Source organism: Microcaecilia unicolor, chromosome 1 (genome assembly GCF_901765095.1).
Source record: "Microcaecilia unicolor chromosome 1, aMicUni1.1, whole genome shotgun sequence".
Lineage (NCBI taxonomy): Eukaryota > Metazoa > Chordata > Amphibia > Gymnophiona > Siphonopidae > Microcaecilia > Microcaecilia unicolor.
In genome coordinates this window covers 315,891,898-315,905,181 of record NC_044031.1, presented here as the reverse complement: position 1 = coordinate 315,905,181, position 13,284 = coordinate 315,891,898, and the positions used below count along the sequence as shown (strand labels likewise).

The 13,284-nt window shown below is 40.7% G+C and overlaps 1 protein-coding gene across 1 annotated transcript in view; it reads left to right on the top strand.

Moving 5' to 3' along the window:
* Window positions 1-13,284, top strand: part of BPHL (biphenyl hydrolase like) — a 105,743-nt gene that overhangs the window by 66,072 nt on the left and 26,387 nt on the right. Inside the window, exon 5 of the mRNA XM_030208600.1 lies at window positions 2,634-2,765. Within this exon, the coding sequence (XP_030064460.1) occupies window positions 2,634-2,765 (132 nt within the window). The remainder of the gene's footprint in view (window positions 1-2,633; window positions 2,766-13,284) is intronic.

The following is a 13,284-nucleotide window of genomic DNA, read 5'->3' as shown; positions in this document are numbered from 1 at the left end:
TTGCTCTTTCTCTGAAAATTGAGACTTACTCCTTCTGTACAGCTTGAGCCTCAGTTCCTCGCTGGTGGTCAAGCCTCTCTGGAGGTTGAGCCTTGCTCCCTTTCTGGCTGTTGAGACTGACTCTGTCTATGGGTATCGAGCCTTGCTCCAGCTCCTGCAGTCGAGGTTTGCTCCTTTTCTGGAGGTCGTTTATTACGCTGTCTTTAGAGGATCATGCCTTGCTGCATCTCTAGATGTTGGCTCTTAAGATCAGGCCTTGCTCCTTCTCTGTTGGCTAGACTGAGCTGGGTCTCAGGGTGGTGGGCCTCGGTCTGTCACTCTGGGGCAGCCTCGATCAGTCTCTGAATGAGAAACCTGGCTCTATCTTTGGCAGTTGTACCCCCCCACTGTCTCTCTCTGTTTCTTCTTGTGGAGAGTTTCTTTCTCACTGGAGATGTGTGTGGCGTGTTCCTAGAAGTGGGGACCTTCCCTTCTCTCTCCGCAGGGAGCAAGAGCAGTCCCTGTATATAGGCCATGCTTTCTTCTTAGCCTGTGGTGTCTGTCCCGGTTTCTGGACAGTCAACAGACTTCTGTTGCTGGTTCTTGGGTGGGCTCTGTTCCTACTTTTGGAACAGGCTTCTGCTGCTGTTTGATATCTGAGGCCTTGTCCTTGTTGGACAGGTGTTCTTCTCCTCTACTGCGGGCAGTGGCCCATCTTACAGGGGTTGAGATTTTTTTCCTTCGCCGTTTGGGGCCACAGTCTCTCTCGGTCTTGTTGGTTGGTTCTGTCTTTCCTGATGGAACCTTACTTCAGCCTCTGCCTCAGAGGGGAGTTCATCTCCATTTTTCCTCTGAGTGGGCAGGCAGTTGACCTGCTGGTTCATGGCCCGGTTTCCTCCCTCCGGGGACTCTTAGTTCGAGTCCTGTTCGGTTCTGTCTTGGGGCTTCCTAGCTGTGGATCTGGCAGCGGATTGAAACATAATCGGCTTAGAGAGTGATTCTGTACTTCCTCTCTCCTGTGTGCCTTTGTCAACAACTGGTGAGCTGGTTGGTGCCTGTATGAGTTCTTGGTGCTCTGCAGGGCATGTCATGGGTGGCCTTGGGCCCCTTGGTTTTCCTTCACTCTCTTGTTACGGTTCCACTTCTGTGTTCTTGACCTTTACTGCTCTTTAGGCCACTTTCTTGACCTCTTCTGGGTCTCATGGCCTTGGCTTCCTTCCAGGTGCTTCTACCACGCTCTTTTTTTTTAGGATTCTGTTTTCTACCTGCATTTCAAGGGCTAGTGGGTGTTCACACCTGAGACAGGTCCCCTTAGGATACTGCTCGACATCTTTGTAGATGTTTTCATTGTCCTTTGCAGTACATTTTTTCTACCAAAAAAGGCGCCGGTACTCAAATGCTAGGCCATCCTTCAGGGGTGGGATGACCACTGAGGGACCCACCCCACAATATCCAGGCACCCTTCAACTAGGCACAGGATCTATCACAAGGCAGAATTGGTGTGTAGAGCCTGAGCTCTTTCATTAAAACTTGGGGTTCACAGGTCAATTTTAGCAGACAAAGGAAAAGGTGCCGGTACTCAGTACCCCCAAGTACCCTCTCAAAAAAGCCCTGTCCTTTTGAGACATTGTTCTCCTGTTCATAATGCTCCTTTCCTGCCCTAATGCTATGATTGCTTTGCCACATCCCATCGGTCTGGACTGGTCTGGTATTGATGACAAGGAAGGAAAAATTATGTTTCTTACCTGATAATTTTCTTTCCTTTAATCATACCAGACCAGTCCAGGTTCCCAACCCATCTGCTTTTCCTGGTTTGTTTCCTTGTTGCTTCTTCTAGGTCTCGACTCCTCCATGTCAATGCTTGGGTCAATTTGTGACTTCTGGAAGTGGAGGTCACTTCAGGAGGACAGGATCCACACTTACTCTCCATGCCACTTTACGATGCCAGCTCTAGTCGGTTCTTGCTTTTCTTTCTCTGATGAGCCATTTCTCTTGCTTCAGGAATGTGTCTGCATGACAGCCAGAATGACTGAGGTGTGCCCCCTCTTCCTTTCAATGGGTGGTTTGGCTCCTTTGTTCGTTTGAGATCCCGGAAGTTCTCCCAGTTGGGCGTTATTGGAGTTCTGGTAAGCTCTGTTTTGCTGTTTTCTTGTTTGTAGCAGTTGAGATTACCATTGCTTAGCTATTTGAAATTCTGAGCATTCCAGGCTACATGGTACATTTAAGAGGTGAAGTGCATGAAACTATTTTCTCTGTCTCCTTCCGCTGGTGGATGGTCATAACCCATTGGTCTGGTATGATTAAAGGAAAGAAAATTATCAGGTAAGAAACATAATTTTTCCTTTTCAGTACCTAAAGCTAAATCAGGATACAGGGAAAAAAGAAACAGATGTAAGGAACAGCAAAATATAGCTCAGCTTAATCCTCCTAGGGGTGTTTTATAGATAAATCCAACCCTGTGCATAATATTTAAGATGTGGAGCTGCAATGTTTCAAAAGGATGATGTGTAATCCTGCTCTGATGTGAGAATATACCACTGTAAATTCTGTTTTTAATTGGAACATGAAGCTCAGTATGAATAAATCAATTAAAACATGAAAAACCTCTAAAAAGGCCTGATTTACATCACTTATTTCCTGTCAATTTTTTACAGCTGCTCGTGATTTTTCAAAGTGGAATGAGAAAACAAGGAAACCCATGGAAGATATGTATGGAAAAGAATATTTTGCTAAAACCTTTGATGCATGTATTATAGGAGCAAGTCAATATATGAATAATCCAGATGGTAAGATTCATGAAAAATTCATTTGGTGTAATAGTAGGAGTAGATGAAACAGTGTGGGGGAAAAAAGGCCCATAAGTGCTTTTGCTTTTTTTTTTTTTTTTTTTTTTTGACAGTGCAGCTAAGGGTGACATTTTGGTAGCTTTTAATTCTCAGTAAGTTCAATTACATTTTCCTGTGATGCACAGAAAATAACTTTCCTTATGAAGCTTTTTATTTTTCAGCAACAATAACGATAGTTAATCTATAATTTTTCAGAATGGGATGAGTTGTAGCCAACTTTATTTGGATTTTTGCTGGTGCCATGTTGCCTGCCATGTCATCAATGATCATATTTCTTTGCCAGTTCTGTAATGTTTTATGATACAAAAATGCAGATACAAAACATTCTTATATTCCATAACTACCTCTTGGTTTAATGCAGATCCCATATAAGAAGCTAGGCATATCCTGGGAATTACAGTATCAATCTACACTTCAGCTTGGTAAAAACTTTTTTTTAAAAGAAAAGCCTTTAAGAACCTTCAAAATAGTGCATAATTCCTTAGTATCTGAACTTAATAAGAGATAGAATTCCACTGTTTTTGCTGCTAAATAAGCAAATCGTATTAAAAAAAAAAGTGGTTTCTTTTAAAACTCTTATAGCCTTTGGAATGGGAAATTGTAACTTAAGAGTTTCATAACATCTCTGATCTAGTCTACCTAATAATCCTATCAAAGGTATCATATATTGAGGTGCCTGCCCGTAAATTATATTAAAACCAAAATACACAGTTTAAAATATATTTGAGCTTCCACTAGTGCAAGCTAATTAACAAAGGTGATACTCTATCCTGGATTTAAGTGGCACATACTAAATGTGCTGCCACATTTTGTATAGTCTGTAATTTCTTTAACAGAAAATTTGAACAGCCCAGGTAAACTATATTGCAATAGTCCAGCTGAGTTATTACAAAGCTCTGCACCAGCCTCTGAAATACTGCTTGCTCAAAAAAATCCTCTGATTCTCCCGAAACTTTCTTAAAAATGAGAAAGTTCTCCTCACTATCACATTCACTTGCAAATCTGGGGAGAAGGATCTTGTAAATATAGCCTCCATGATTTTTAAACTGATTTCAGACTTAAACTCTGGGTTCCTTAACTTTACGATGCTCTCATTTCAGATATCATTTACCTGCCTCGGCATCAAAATTTTTGTCTTCTCCCTCTTTTTTGCTGTCATATGTGCAGTTGACAATACATGGAGAAGAACAGTAATACCATCTGTGTATGAAAAGTCTTATAACCTACAAGAGTCAATTTATAGCCCAGAGTACTGACTAGTAGGTTAAGCAAGGTCAGCAACAGGGGTGAACCCTGGGGCATGCCACAATCTGACTTCCAGCACTTAGATCGAGAAACTTGGAATTTCACACTATAGGATTTTGAAGTGAGGAAACCCTTAAACCAATCCCACACCCTGCCAAAGATTCTGATCTCACCCAAAAATGACAATATCTGTTCATGGTTGACTAAATTGAAGGCACAGGACAGATCAAATTATAGTAAGACCACCTTGTGCCATCTACTCAACAAAGATTTTCCTTACACTATAATCATACCCAGCACTGTTTCAGAGCTATAACTCTTCCAAAATCCTGATTTGTACAATGAAGTATCGCAAATATGTCTAGGTATGATTGAAGTTGTTCCATCACCAAACCCTCCATAACCTTCATAAATAAACGTATTGATGCTACAGGTTTATAGTTGGCAACCTGATGTTAAATGTGTCTTTGGATTTTGGGGGATATTATTATCAGCATTTGTATAGCGCTACCAGACGCACGCAGCGCTGAACACCTGACACAAAGAGACAGTCCCTGCTCAAAAGAGCTTACAATCTAAATAGCGGTTAGCACAATCACCCCCTTATCTCTAGATAATAAAGAATTAATCCAATTTGACATATTATCAAAAAAGAAAGAAGGAGCTTCTTTCATTACATAAGGTGAACATATATCCAACGAGCAAAAAGAGGAGCTTGCTTTACTTCCTCAACAGAGCATACTTGAAAGTTAGTCCGTGTCTACCTACTGGAAATTCACTCATTCTAACACTAGTGTCATCCTGACACATCATTAGAGAGTGAGGTAATAAACTTTGGCAAATGGTTTGCACTTTGTTAAAATCTGAACATATGTTCTGTAAAGGTCCTGATGGATCCTTCAAGAAATTTACCAGTTAAAAAGTCAATTCTACCTTCTCCTATCTGTTTAGTATAATATTCCTTCTTCTTTGCCTTTAATACATTTTATATTGTTTTATAGCTTCCCTCCAAGCCTTTTTGTTCTCAGCTAAATTAACTTTTCTCTGTCTTCAAACCTATTTCTGATGTAAGAGTTTGTCGTCAAACCATGGAATCAATTTTCTTTTTATCTTAATCTTCAGTATCATAGAAGCTAAACCATCTTCAAAAAGGCTTACCCCAACGACCCCACGTAACCCTCTTCACCTACCAACACAGCATGACTATGATCGAACAGGACAACACGCAATCTTCATCCATTCTGACCCTCCACTTGTACCTCATACGATCACTATACAACTTTGTATTTGTTATCCACCGACTGGGCAAATGCCTTTAACGGTACTATGTACGCCACATTGAGCCTGCAAATAGGTGGGAAAATGTGGAGTACAAATGCAATAAATAAATAATTTTAAAATTGAGACATTGACTAAATCTCAATCTTCTATTATTTTGGCAGGGATTTTATCTTCTAATTGTTGTTCTATCTGTCTCCAAAGTTCCTCCAAAGGTATCTCTCCTCTTCTGCTATATGAGTGTGTAATTGGTGGTGACTTTAAACATTTCTCTTTCCATCTAATTGTAAAAGGTAGAGCAAAATGGTCAGACCATACAATAGGTTATCAGGCAACATCATCAGCTATAATGTTGTGAAAGACATGATTGATGTGAGCTATTAAATCATGGGACCTAGAAAAAGCAGGCCAACCCAAATGCAAAGTGATGCACATTGAGAAGAATAATCTGAATCATAGTTACCTGATGCTAGGTTCACCAAAAAAGCAAACAGGATGCTAGGAATTATTAGGAAAGGGATGCAAAATAAGACTAAGAATATTATAATGCCTCTGTATCACTCCAAGGTGTGACCTCACCTTTATTGCATTCAATTCTGGTCACTGTATCTCAAAAAATATGTAGCAGAATTAGAAAAGATTAAATGAAGAGCAACCAAAATAATAAAGGTGATGGAACTCCTCTCATATGAGGAAAGGCTAAAGAGGTTAAGGCTCTTCAGCTTGGAAAAGAGACAACTGAAGGAGATACGATTGAGGTCTATAAAATCCTGAGTGGTGTAGAACAGGTAGAAGTAAATCGATTTTTCACTCTTTCAAAAAGTACAAAGACCAGGGGACACTTGATGAAATTACATGGATACTTTTAAAACAAATAAGGCGAAATATTTTTTCACTCAAGGAATAGTTAAGCTCTGGAACTTGCTGCTGGAAGAATATGACAGCGGTTTGCATATCTATGTTTACAAATAAAGGTTTGGATAAGTTCCCGGAGGAAAAGTCAATAGTCTGTTATTGAGATGGACATGGGGAAGCCATTGCTTGGCCCGGGATTGGTAGGAGGGAAAGTTGCTACTAATTGGCGATTTAACCCTACCCTATGTTTTTTGTCAAATAACGAATTCCTAATCCACTGAAGGATGTTGCCTCCTATCCCACCTTTACCCACCTGTTTATTTATGCCTTCAAAGAAATGAAGCAAACTGGTGAGGCAAGATTTCCCTTGGCTAAACCCATGCTGACTCTAAACCATGTTTGTCTATGTGTTCTGTAATTGTATTCTTTATAACAGTTTCCACTATTTTCCCCGGCAGAGGAAAGCAGGCTTACCGGTCTGTAATTTCCCAGATCACCCCTAGATCATTTGAAGCTATATTGGCAACCCTCAAATCTTCAGGTACTACGGATGATTTTAACGACAGATCACTAACAACAGATCAGCAATTTCATGTTTGAGTTCTTTCAGTACCCTGGGGTGTATGCCGTCCGGTCCAGGTGAAGAGAGGGGCTGAAGTAAATGCAGAGACTTCTCTCTGCCTTTCACTGCTGCTCTGTAAGCTCCCAGCTATAACCCCTGTTCTCCACAGTTCTGGTTTGTTGCTGCAGGGATAGGGGAGAGGACCTGGAATGGGGGATTGGCCCAGGGAGGAGGATTCTGCTGGGGCTGCCATTGTGTGCTGTTTGAAAGATCATAGCAACTTGCCAAACTTCATAAAAAATGGTTTAAGTTTGGGGAGACAGCAAAACCAAGGATATTTTCTTAACATTGAAGAGGGATGCCATACTATGATTCATTCTTTAACGCTGGAAATCTGGATCTAAGCTTCCTATCCAAAACTTTAGCAGCATGCCTGTATATCTATGTATAAATATATAAAACATATGCCTTATAAGGTTTTGCTATTTGTATAAACATGTGATCACCTTCCAATCAATAACTATTCCAAAAATTTGGATTGAGTACAGTCTCAGAAACATAAGTACAGAAAAGTAGATTCTTTGCAGGTTGTTATCAACTTTTATCAGATGAATTTAAGGATGAGCCAGTGATGATGTACATGAGCTTTCATAGGTCTCTTCAGGATATAACTTTACTTGAAGGATACAAGTAGTCTTGAGAACTCAGATGCAACAATAGCTCTGGATAAATATAACAGTAACATATAGATGACAGCAGATAAAGACGGAACAACCCATGTAGCCTGGCCAGGAGGGCGATTAGGATTATAGCTACTCCCATGCCTTCATTTACATATGCTAACAGTTATTTATTTATTGGGATTTATTAATTGCCTTTAGAAGAGATTCACCCAAGGCAGTATACAGTAGAAACAGTTTAACACCAAACTTACAATTTTGTTGACAGCAGAACAATAGTAAAATGTACAAGTATAAACATAAATACAATGAAAGAGGAAAACTTGAAAACAGCAAATTGAAATCTAATAAGACTATCAAGAAACGTTTAGTGACGCCAGTCCAGTTTTCTCTGGGACAAGTATTCTGCAGTATAAAGGAGAGAAATAATTGTATTTAAAATGGGCCAAGCCATACTTTCCATCTTTGCTGTAATAGGAATTCTGAAATGGTACATGCCTTCGATGTTGCTGATTAATGGCAGGAAAGTGATGATGCTTACTAGCAAAAAGGTTGACCATGGAATCCTACTACATATCCTCGAATACTTCGGAATTGGAGGCAACGTTCTCAAATGGTTCAAGGGTTTCCTAACCACCCGCTCATATCAAGTGACATGAAATTCGACTACATCAGCCACATGGACACCTGAATGTGGAGTTCCACAGGGATGCCCCCCTCTCACCGACCATATTCAACTTAATGATGACGCCCTTGGCTAAGCTACTATCGAATCAGAATCTAAACCCATATATATATGTTGATGATGTGACAATCTTTATCCCTTTCAAACACGATCTAAGAGAAATTTCTGATGATATCAACCAAAGCCTACACGTAATGAACTCCTGGGCAGATGCATTCCGACTGAAACTAAATGCTGAAAAAACCCAATGCTTAGTTCTCACCTCGCAATATAACAAAAAGGATTTCACCACCATCAACACACCCAACCTAAGTCTACCAATCTCAGACACCCTGAAAATCCTTGGAGTCACCAATGATCGACATCTAACACTTGAGAACCATGCAAAAAACATAACTAAAAAGATGTTCCATTCAATGTGGAAACTAAAAAGAGTCAGACCATTTTTCCCAAGGAGTGTCTTCCGCTACCTGGTACAATCATTGGTACTTAGTCATCTGGACTATTGCAACTCACTCTATGCCGGCTGCAAAGAGCAAATACTCAAAAAAACTCCAGACAGCCCAGAACATGGCAGCCAGACTTATATTCGGCAAACCAAAATACGAAAGTGCAACACCCCTTCGCGAAAAACTACACTGGCTCCCACTCAAAGAACGTATCACGTTCAAACTCTGTACCTTGATCCATAAAATCATCCATGGCGATGCCCCAGCCTACATGTCACACCTAATAGAACTACCACCCAGAAATGCAAAAAAGTCCTCCCACACATTCCTCAACCTTCACCCTCCCAATTGTAAAGGCGTGAAATACAAATCAATGCATACATCAATCTTCTCTTATACAAGCACACAGCTCTGGAACACACTGCCACGAAATCTAAAAACGGTCTACGAAATGACCAATTTCCGCAAACTCCTGAAAACCTATCTCTTCGACAAAATATATCACAATGGACAACACACGTAACACTACATTCTTTTTTTTTTTTTTTTTTAATTTATTTATTTATTTATTATTTTCAAAATAAACATTTACATAATATAAATGTAGGTAATTCAGGAAATTATATAAGAAAACATTTATCCTTTATACCAAGGAGAAAGAAATCGTATTGTTACTTAGTCCACAATAATATGGTCAAGACACAAGGAATTATTACATTATAATACAGAGAAAAAAAAAAAACTTTATGAGGGAAGAGACCGTTCACAGCTTGCGGTTTCAGCTCCCTTCTGGGGCGACCAGGCCTCTATCGCCCCCACTCTCTTTGGAAACTATAAACTGACGCAGTTTATCAGGTTCAAAAAATACATAATATACAGCATTCAAGGAAATTAAACACCTACAGGCAAATTTCAATTTAAAGGTACCGCCTAAGGAGAGAATTCGAGGCCTAAGACCCAGAAATTCTCTCCTCCTCCTCTGGGTATTTTTACTCAAATCAGGAAAAATTTGTATTTTTGCTCCGAGAAACTGGGTCGAAATTTTTCTGAAGTAAAGTCTAAAAACATGGTTTCTATCAGTCTCGAATGCAAAGGTGGCTAGGAGAGTTGTACGCTCCGTTATAGTTTCTAGCGACGTTTCTAACAATTGTGTTACATTGAATTCTGTAACCTCTGTTCGAGCTATATTAGCTCCTGTGATATAGAAAGCCTTTACAATTGGTGGTATAGCTTCTTTGGGAATATCAAGTACTTCAGTAAAATACTTTTTTAACATCTCAGTCGGTGATATCAAAGGGGTCTTCAGAAAATTTAGGAACCTCAGGTTATTACGCCTGAGTTGATTATCAAAAAATTCCATTTTCCTTTGAATTGAGTCTTTATCTATTGCCATATTAGTTACAACAGTTTGTAATGTCTTTATTTCTTGAGAATTTGACTCACATTTTCTCTCCTGCTCCAGAACCTTTGATTCCAACGTTTGCTGAGAAATGTTTAATTCCTTCACCTCAGAATTAAAGGAATTAGTTAGTTGTAGTAGGGACGAATTTATGGTCTGGATTACTTCCCAAAGGGCTTCCAGGGTAACAGCTGCAGGTCTACTCCTCATGCCGAGTGAAGCGAGCGGGGTTTCCTGGCAGGGAGAGGGTGGGGAATCAATACCTCCCGCACTCTCTCCAGATGGCGTTCCACCAGGGGTTGAGGATCCAACAGGGCCGCCGCTAACCTCCAAGGGACTTGCCTGAGGTTCTCCCATTGGTCCTATCTCGCCGCTCGGTCTCGGCAGTGTAGCTTGAAGAGGCGGACTTAAAGACACTGCCTCTAAGCTAAGGTCCCCCTGTTGTCCTGGGGATCCAACCAAAGCTGGTAACGGAACTCCCGATGCACGAAGGCCAAAAGCTTCCAGGGTCGGCTGCCGGAGCGTCGAATTTCCGCCAGGGCTCGCGGCGGCTTTTGCCCCAACTTTCCCTTTTCTCTTGACCATAATATCAGGTAAGAGAAAATATACGCTGCTGGAGCAGAGCCTAGTGTTTAAGAGCCGACTTGCAGCGCTCCCTCATACGGACGCCATCTTGACCTAAGATCTTATTCTAACACTACATTCTTTAAGAGATCCAGGAACGTTCTCTAATGCCTTTTGCTCTCACTATCATGTACCTAATGCCCATAACTTTAACACTATCAAGTATCTCACCATCATACACACACACAAAACCTCTGCTAACACAAATGTCTATTCTTTTCTACTTCCATTACCATGTATCTCTCTACCATGCACCAATACCTGTTGTAAAACCAAATGTAAATTCTTTTCTATGTTCAGCATCCACGATGAATTGTAAGCCACATTGAGCCTGCAAAAAGGTGGGATAATGTGGGATACAAATGTTATAAATAAATAAATAAAACATCACAAACATGGATGATGTAACTCTGAAAGCACCACCCCATGCATATTTTCTAAATCTTTCTAGGAAAGCCTCACCGAACTATTGGTATATGTGGTAGATGCCACGCTTCAGTGGTTGTTCCTCATTCCTCAGTTCTATAATTAAGCTAATGAGCTCAGCTGAAGAAGGGGAGTACAGGTTTGTGTGACTGGTGAACCACTACTGGATCTTCAGCAGGACAGGTCAGCGGCTCCACTTTCTCTGAAAACAAGCAGTTTACCAAAGTTACATATACAAGACTCCTAACTAAGGGTCCCCCCCCCTCGCCCTTACCCAGTGTGTTTTCTCTAGCAAAAAAGGTGCTGGTACTCAAACGTTAGGCCACCCTTCAAGGGTGGGGTGATCACTGAGGGACCCACCCCATAATAGCCAGGTCCCCTGCAACTAGTCACAGAATCTATAACAAGGCAGAATTGGTGTGTAGAGCCTGAGCTCTTTCATTAAAACTTGGGGTCCATGGGTCAATTTTAGCAGTCAGTTGAAAAGGTGCTGGTACTCAGTACCCCCAGGTACCCCCTCAAAAAAAGCCCTGTCCTTAACCCGCGATAAAAGAAAAAACAACTCCTCATTTTGATCAATAAAACTCTTCTTTTAAAACAGGAAGAGAACCCTAAATACAAAAAAGAGGCTGGAGTTGAGCTCTAACCCTCAAAATGACCCTGAAAAATGGCCTGTCCAACCTTGATGTTGTGTCAGACGTCAGCATCTAAATAATGTGAATGTGTGGACTGAACTCTATCCACATCACAGCTTTGTATATATTGTTCATATGGGTTGACTGTAGTTAGGCTGGAAATGCTGCCATGAGCCTTACTGTTTGGATCTTGATATGCTTGTCTGCTTGAGCTTAAGTGAAGAATATGTTCATTTTATTTTATTTGCAGTTGCAGACACTTGATGTCACCATCAATCACACTAAGGTGCTGCTGAGTAGTTTACAATAATAGAAAAGAAGGGACATTACAATCTGATCAAAGGAAACCAGGGGCAGAGGACGAAGAAAAGACAAACAGGAGAGGGATAAAAAGGGAAACAGGGGACAGGCCAATAAGGATGAGAAAGGAATGCTGCTAGCACCAGGATACTGAAAAATTGGAACATCAATCATATGCCAATTGAAATAGTCATGTTTGAGCAGATTCTTAAATTTACGGAATGATGGCTCATTAGGGATGTCAGGGGGGTGGGCGGAAAGAGTTCCATAGATGAGGCCCCAGGTGACAGAACATAAAATCAAATGAAGGAACATAAGTAATCCAATGTCAGATTAGATAGGGGTCAAATTCTATAAATGGCACCTTAAAAATCAGCGCCGTAAAACCATGCACTTAGCGTCATTCAATAAACTACGGCTAAGGTTAGGTGTCGTTTATAGAATATGCTTAGTAGCAATTTTGCAACTAAAATTTAAGTGCACCCATTTAGGCCACCTAAAACCAGGCCTAAATACTTTTGCCTACCTTAGATGCAGATCGGGTGTATTGTATAATAGTACGCATAGTTTTTTTGAAATCCCCATGACCCACCCATTCCATGGCTATGTCCCCCCTTTCAGCTGTGTGCATTAGAATTTACTCGCACCACGTTATAGAATACGCCTAGAAAGATGTGCGCGTAAATTCTAATAAAAGCCAATTAGTGCCGCTAATTGGTTGTTAAGTACCAATTATCGGCGCTGATTGGTATATTAATCAATTACGTTATGTGTGCAATTTGGCAGTGCAGCCAAATTAGCATGCACAACTTAAGGCGCCATTTCTAGAATTTGGGGGAGTGTGTTCTCTAGCAAAGCTGTCCTATGCTGTGTGGAATTTTTAAAGTCCTTAGTCCATTCCAAATAGAAGGTGATAGTTCCTTTGTAATCCAAAGTGGGTAGGACAGTGGTTCCCAAGCGTGGTCCTGGAGGCACCCCAGCCAGTCAGGTTTTCAATATATCCACAATGAATATTCATGAGATAGATTTGCATACACTGGAGGCAGTGCATGCAAATCTCTCTCATGACTATTCATTGTGGGTATCCTGAAAACCTGACTGGTTAGGGTGCCTCCAGGACCAGGTTTCAGAACCACTGAGATAGGGCTTAATCAACTTTCTTTTTTATGTGCCCTTAGGAAAAATGTCAGCGGTATGATTAACTGATCTGAGACAGAAACACCTCCATAGTCAGAAATTTGAGGTGCAGGCTCAGCACCATCTTGTTTCGATGAAATTTTATATAATAAGATGGATACATACGTCATTAAGGCTTGGAGCA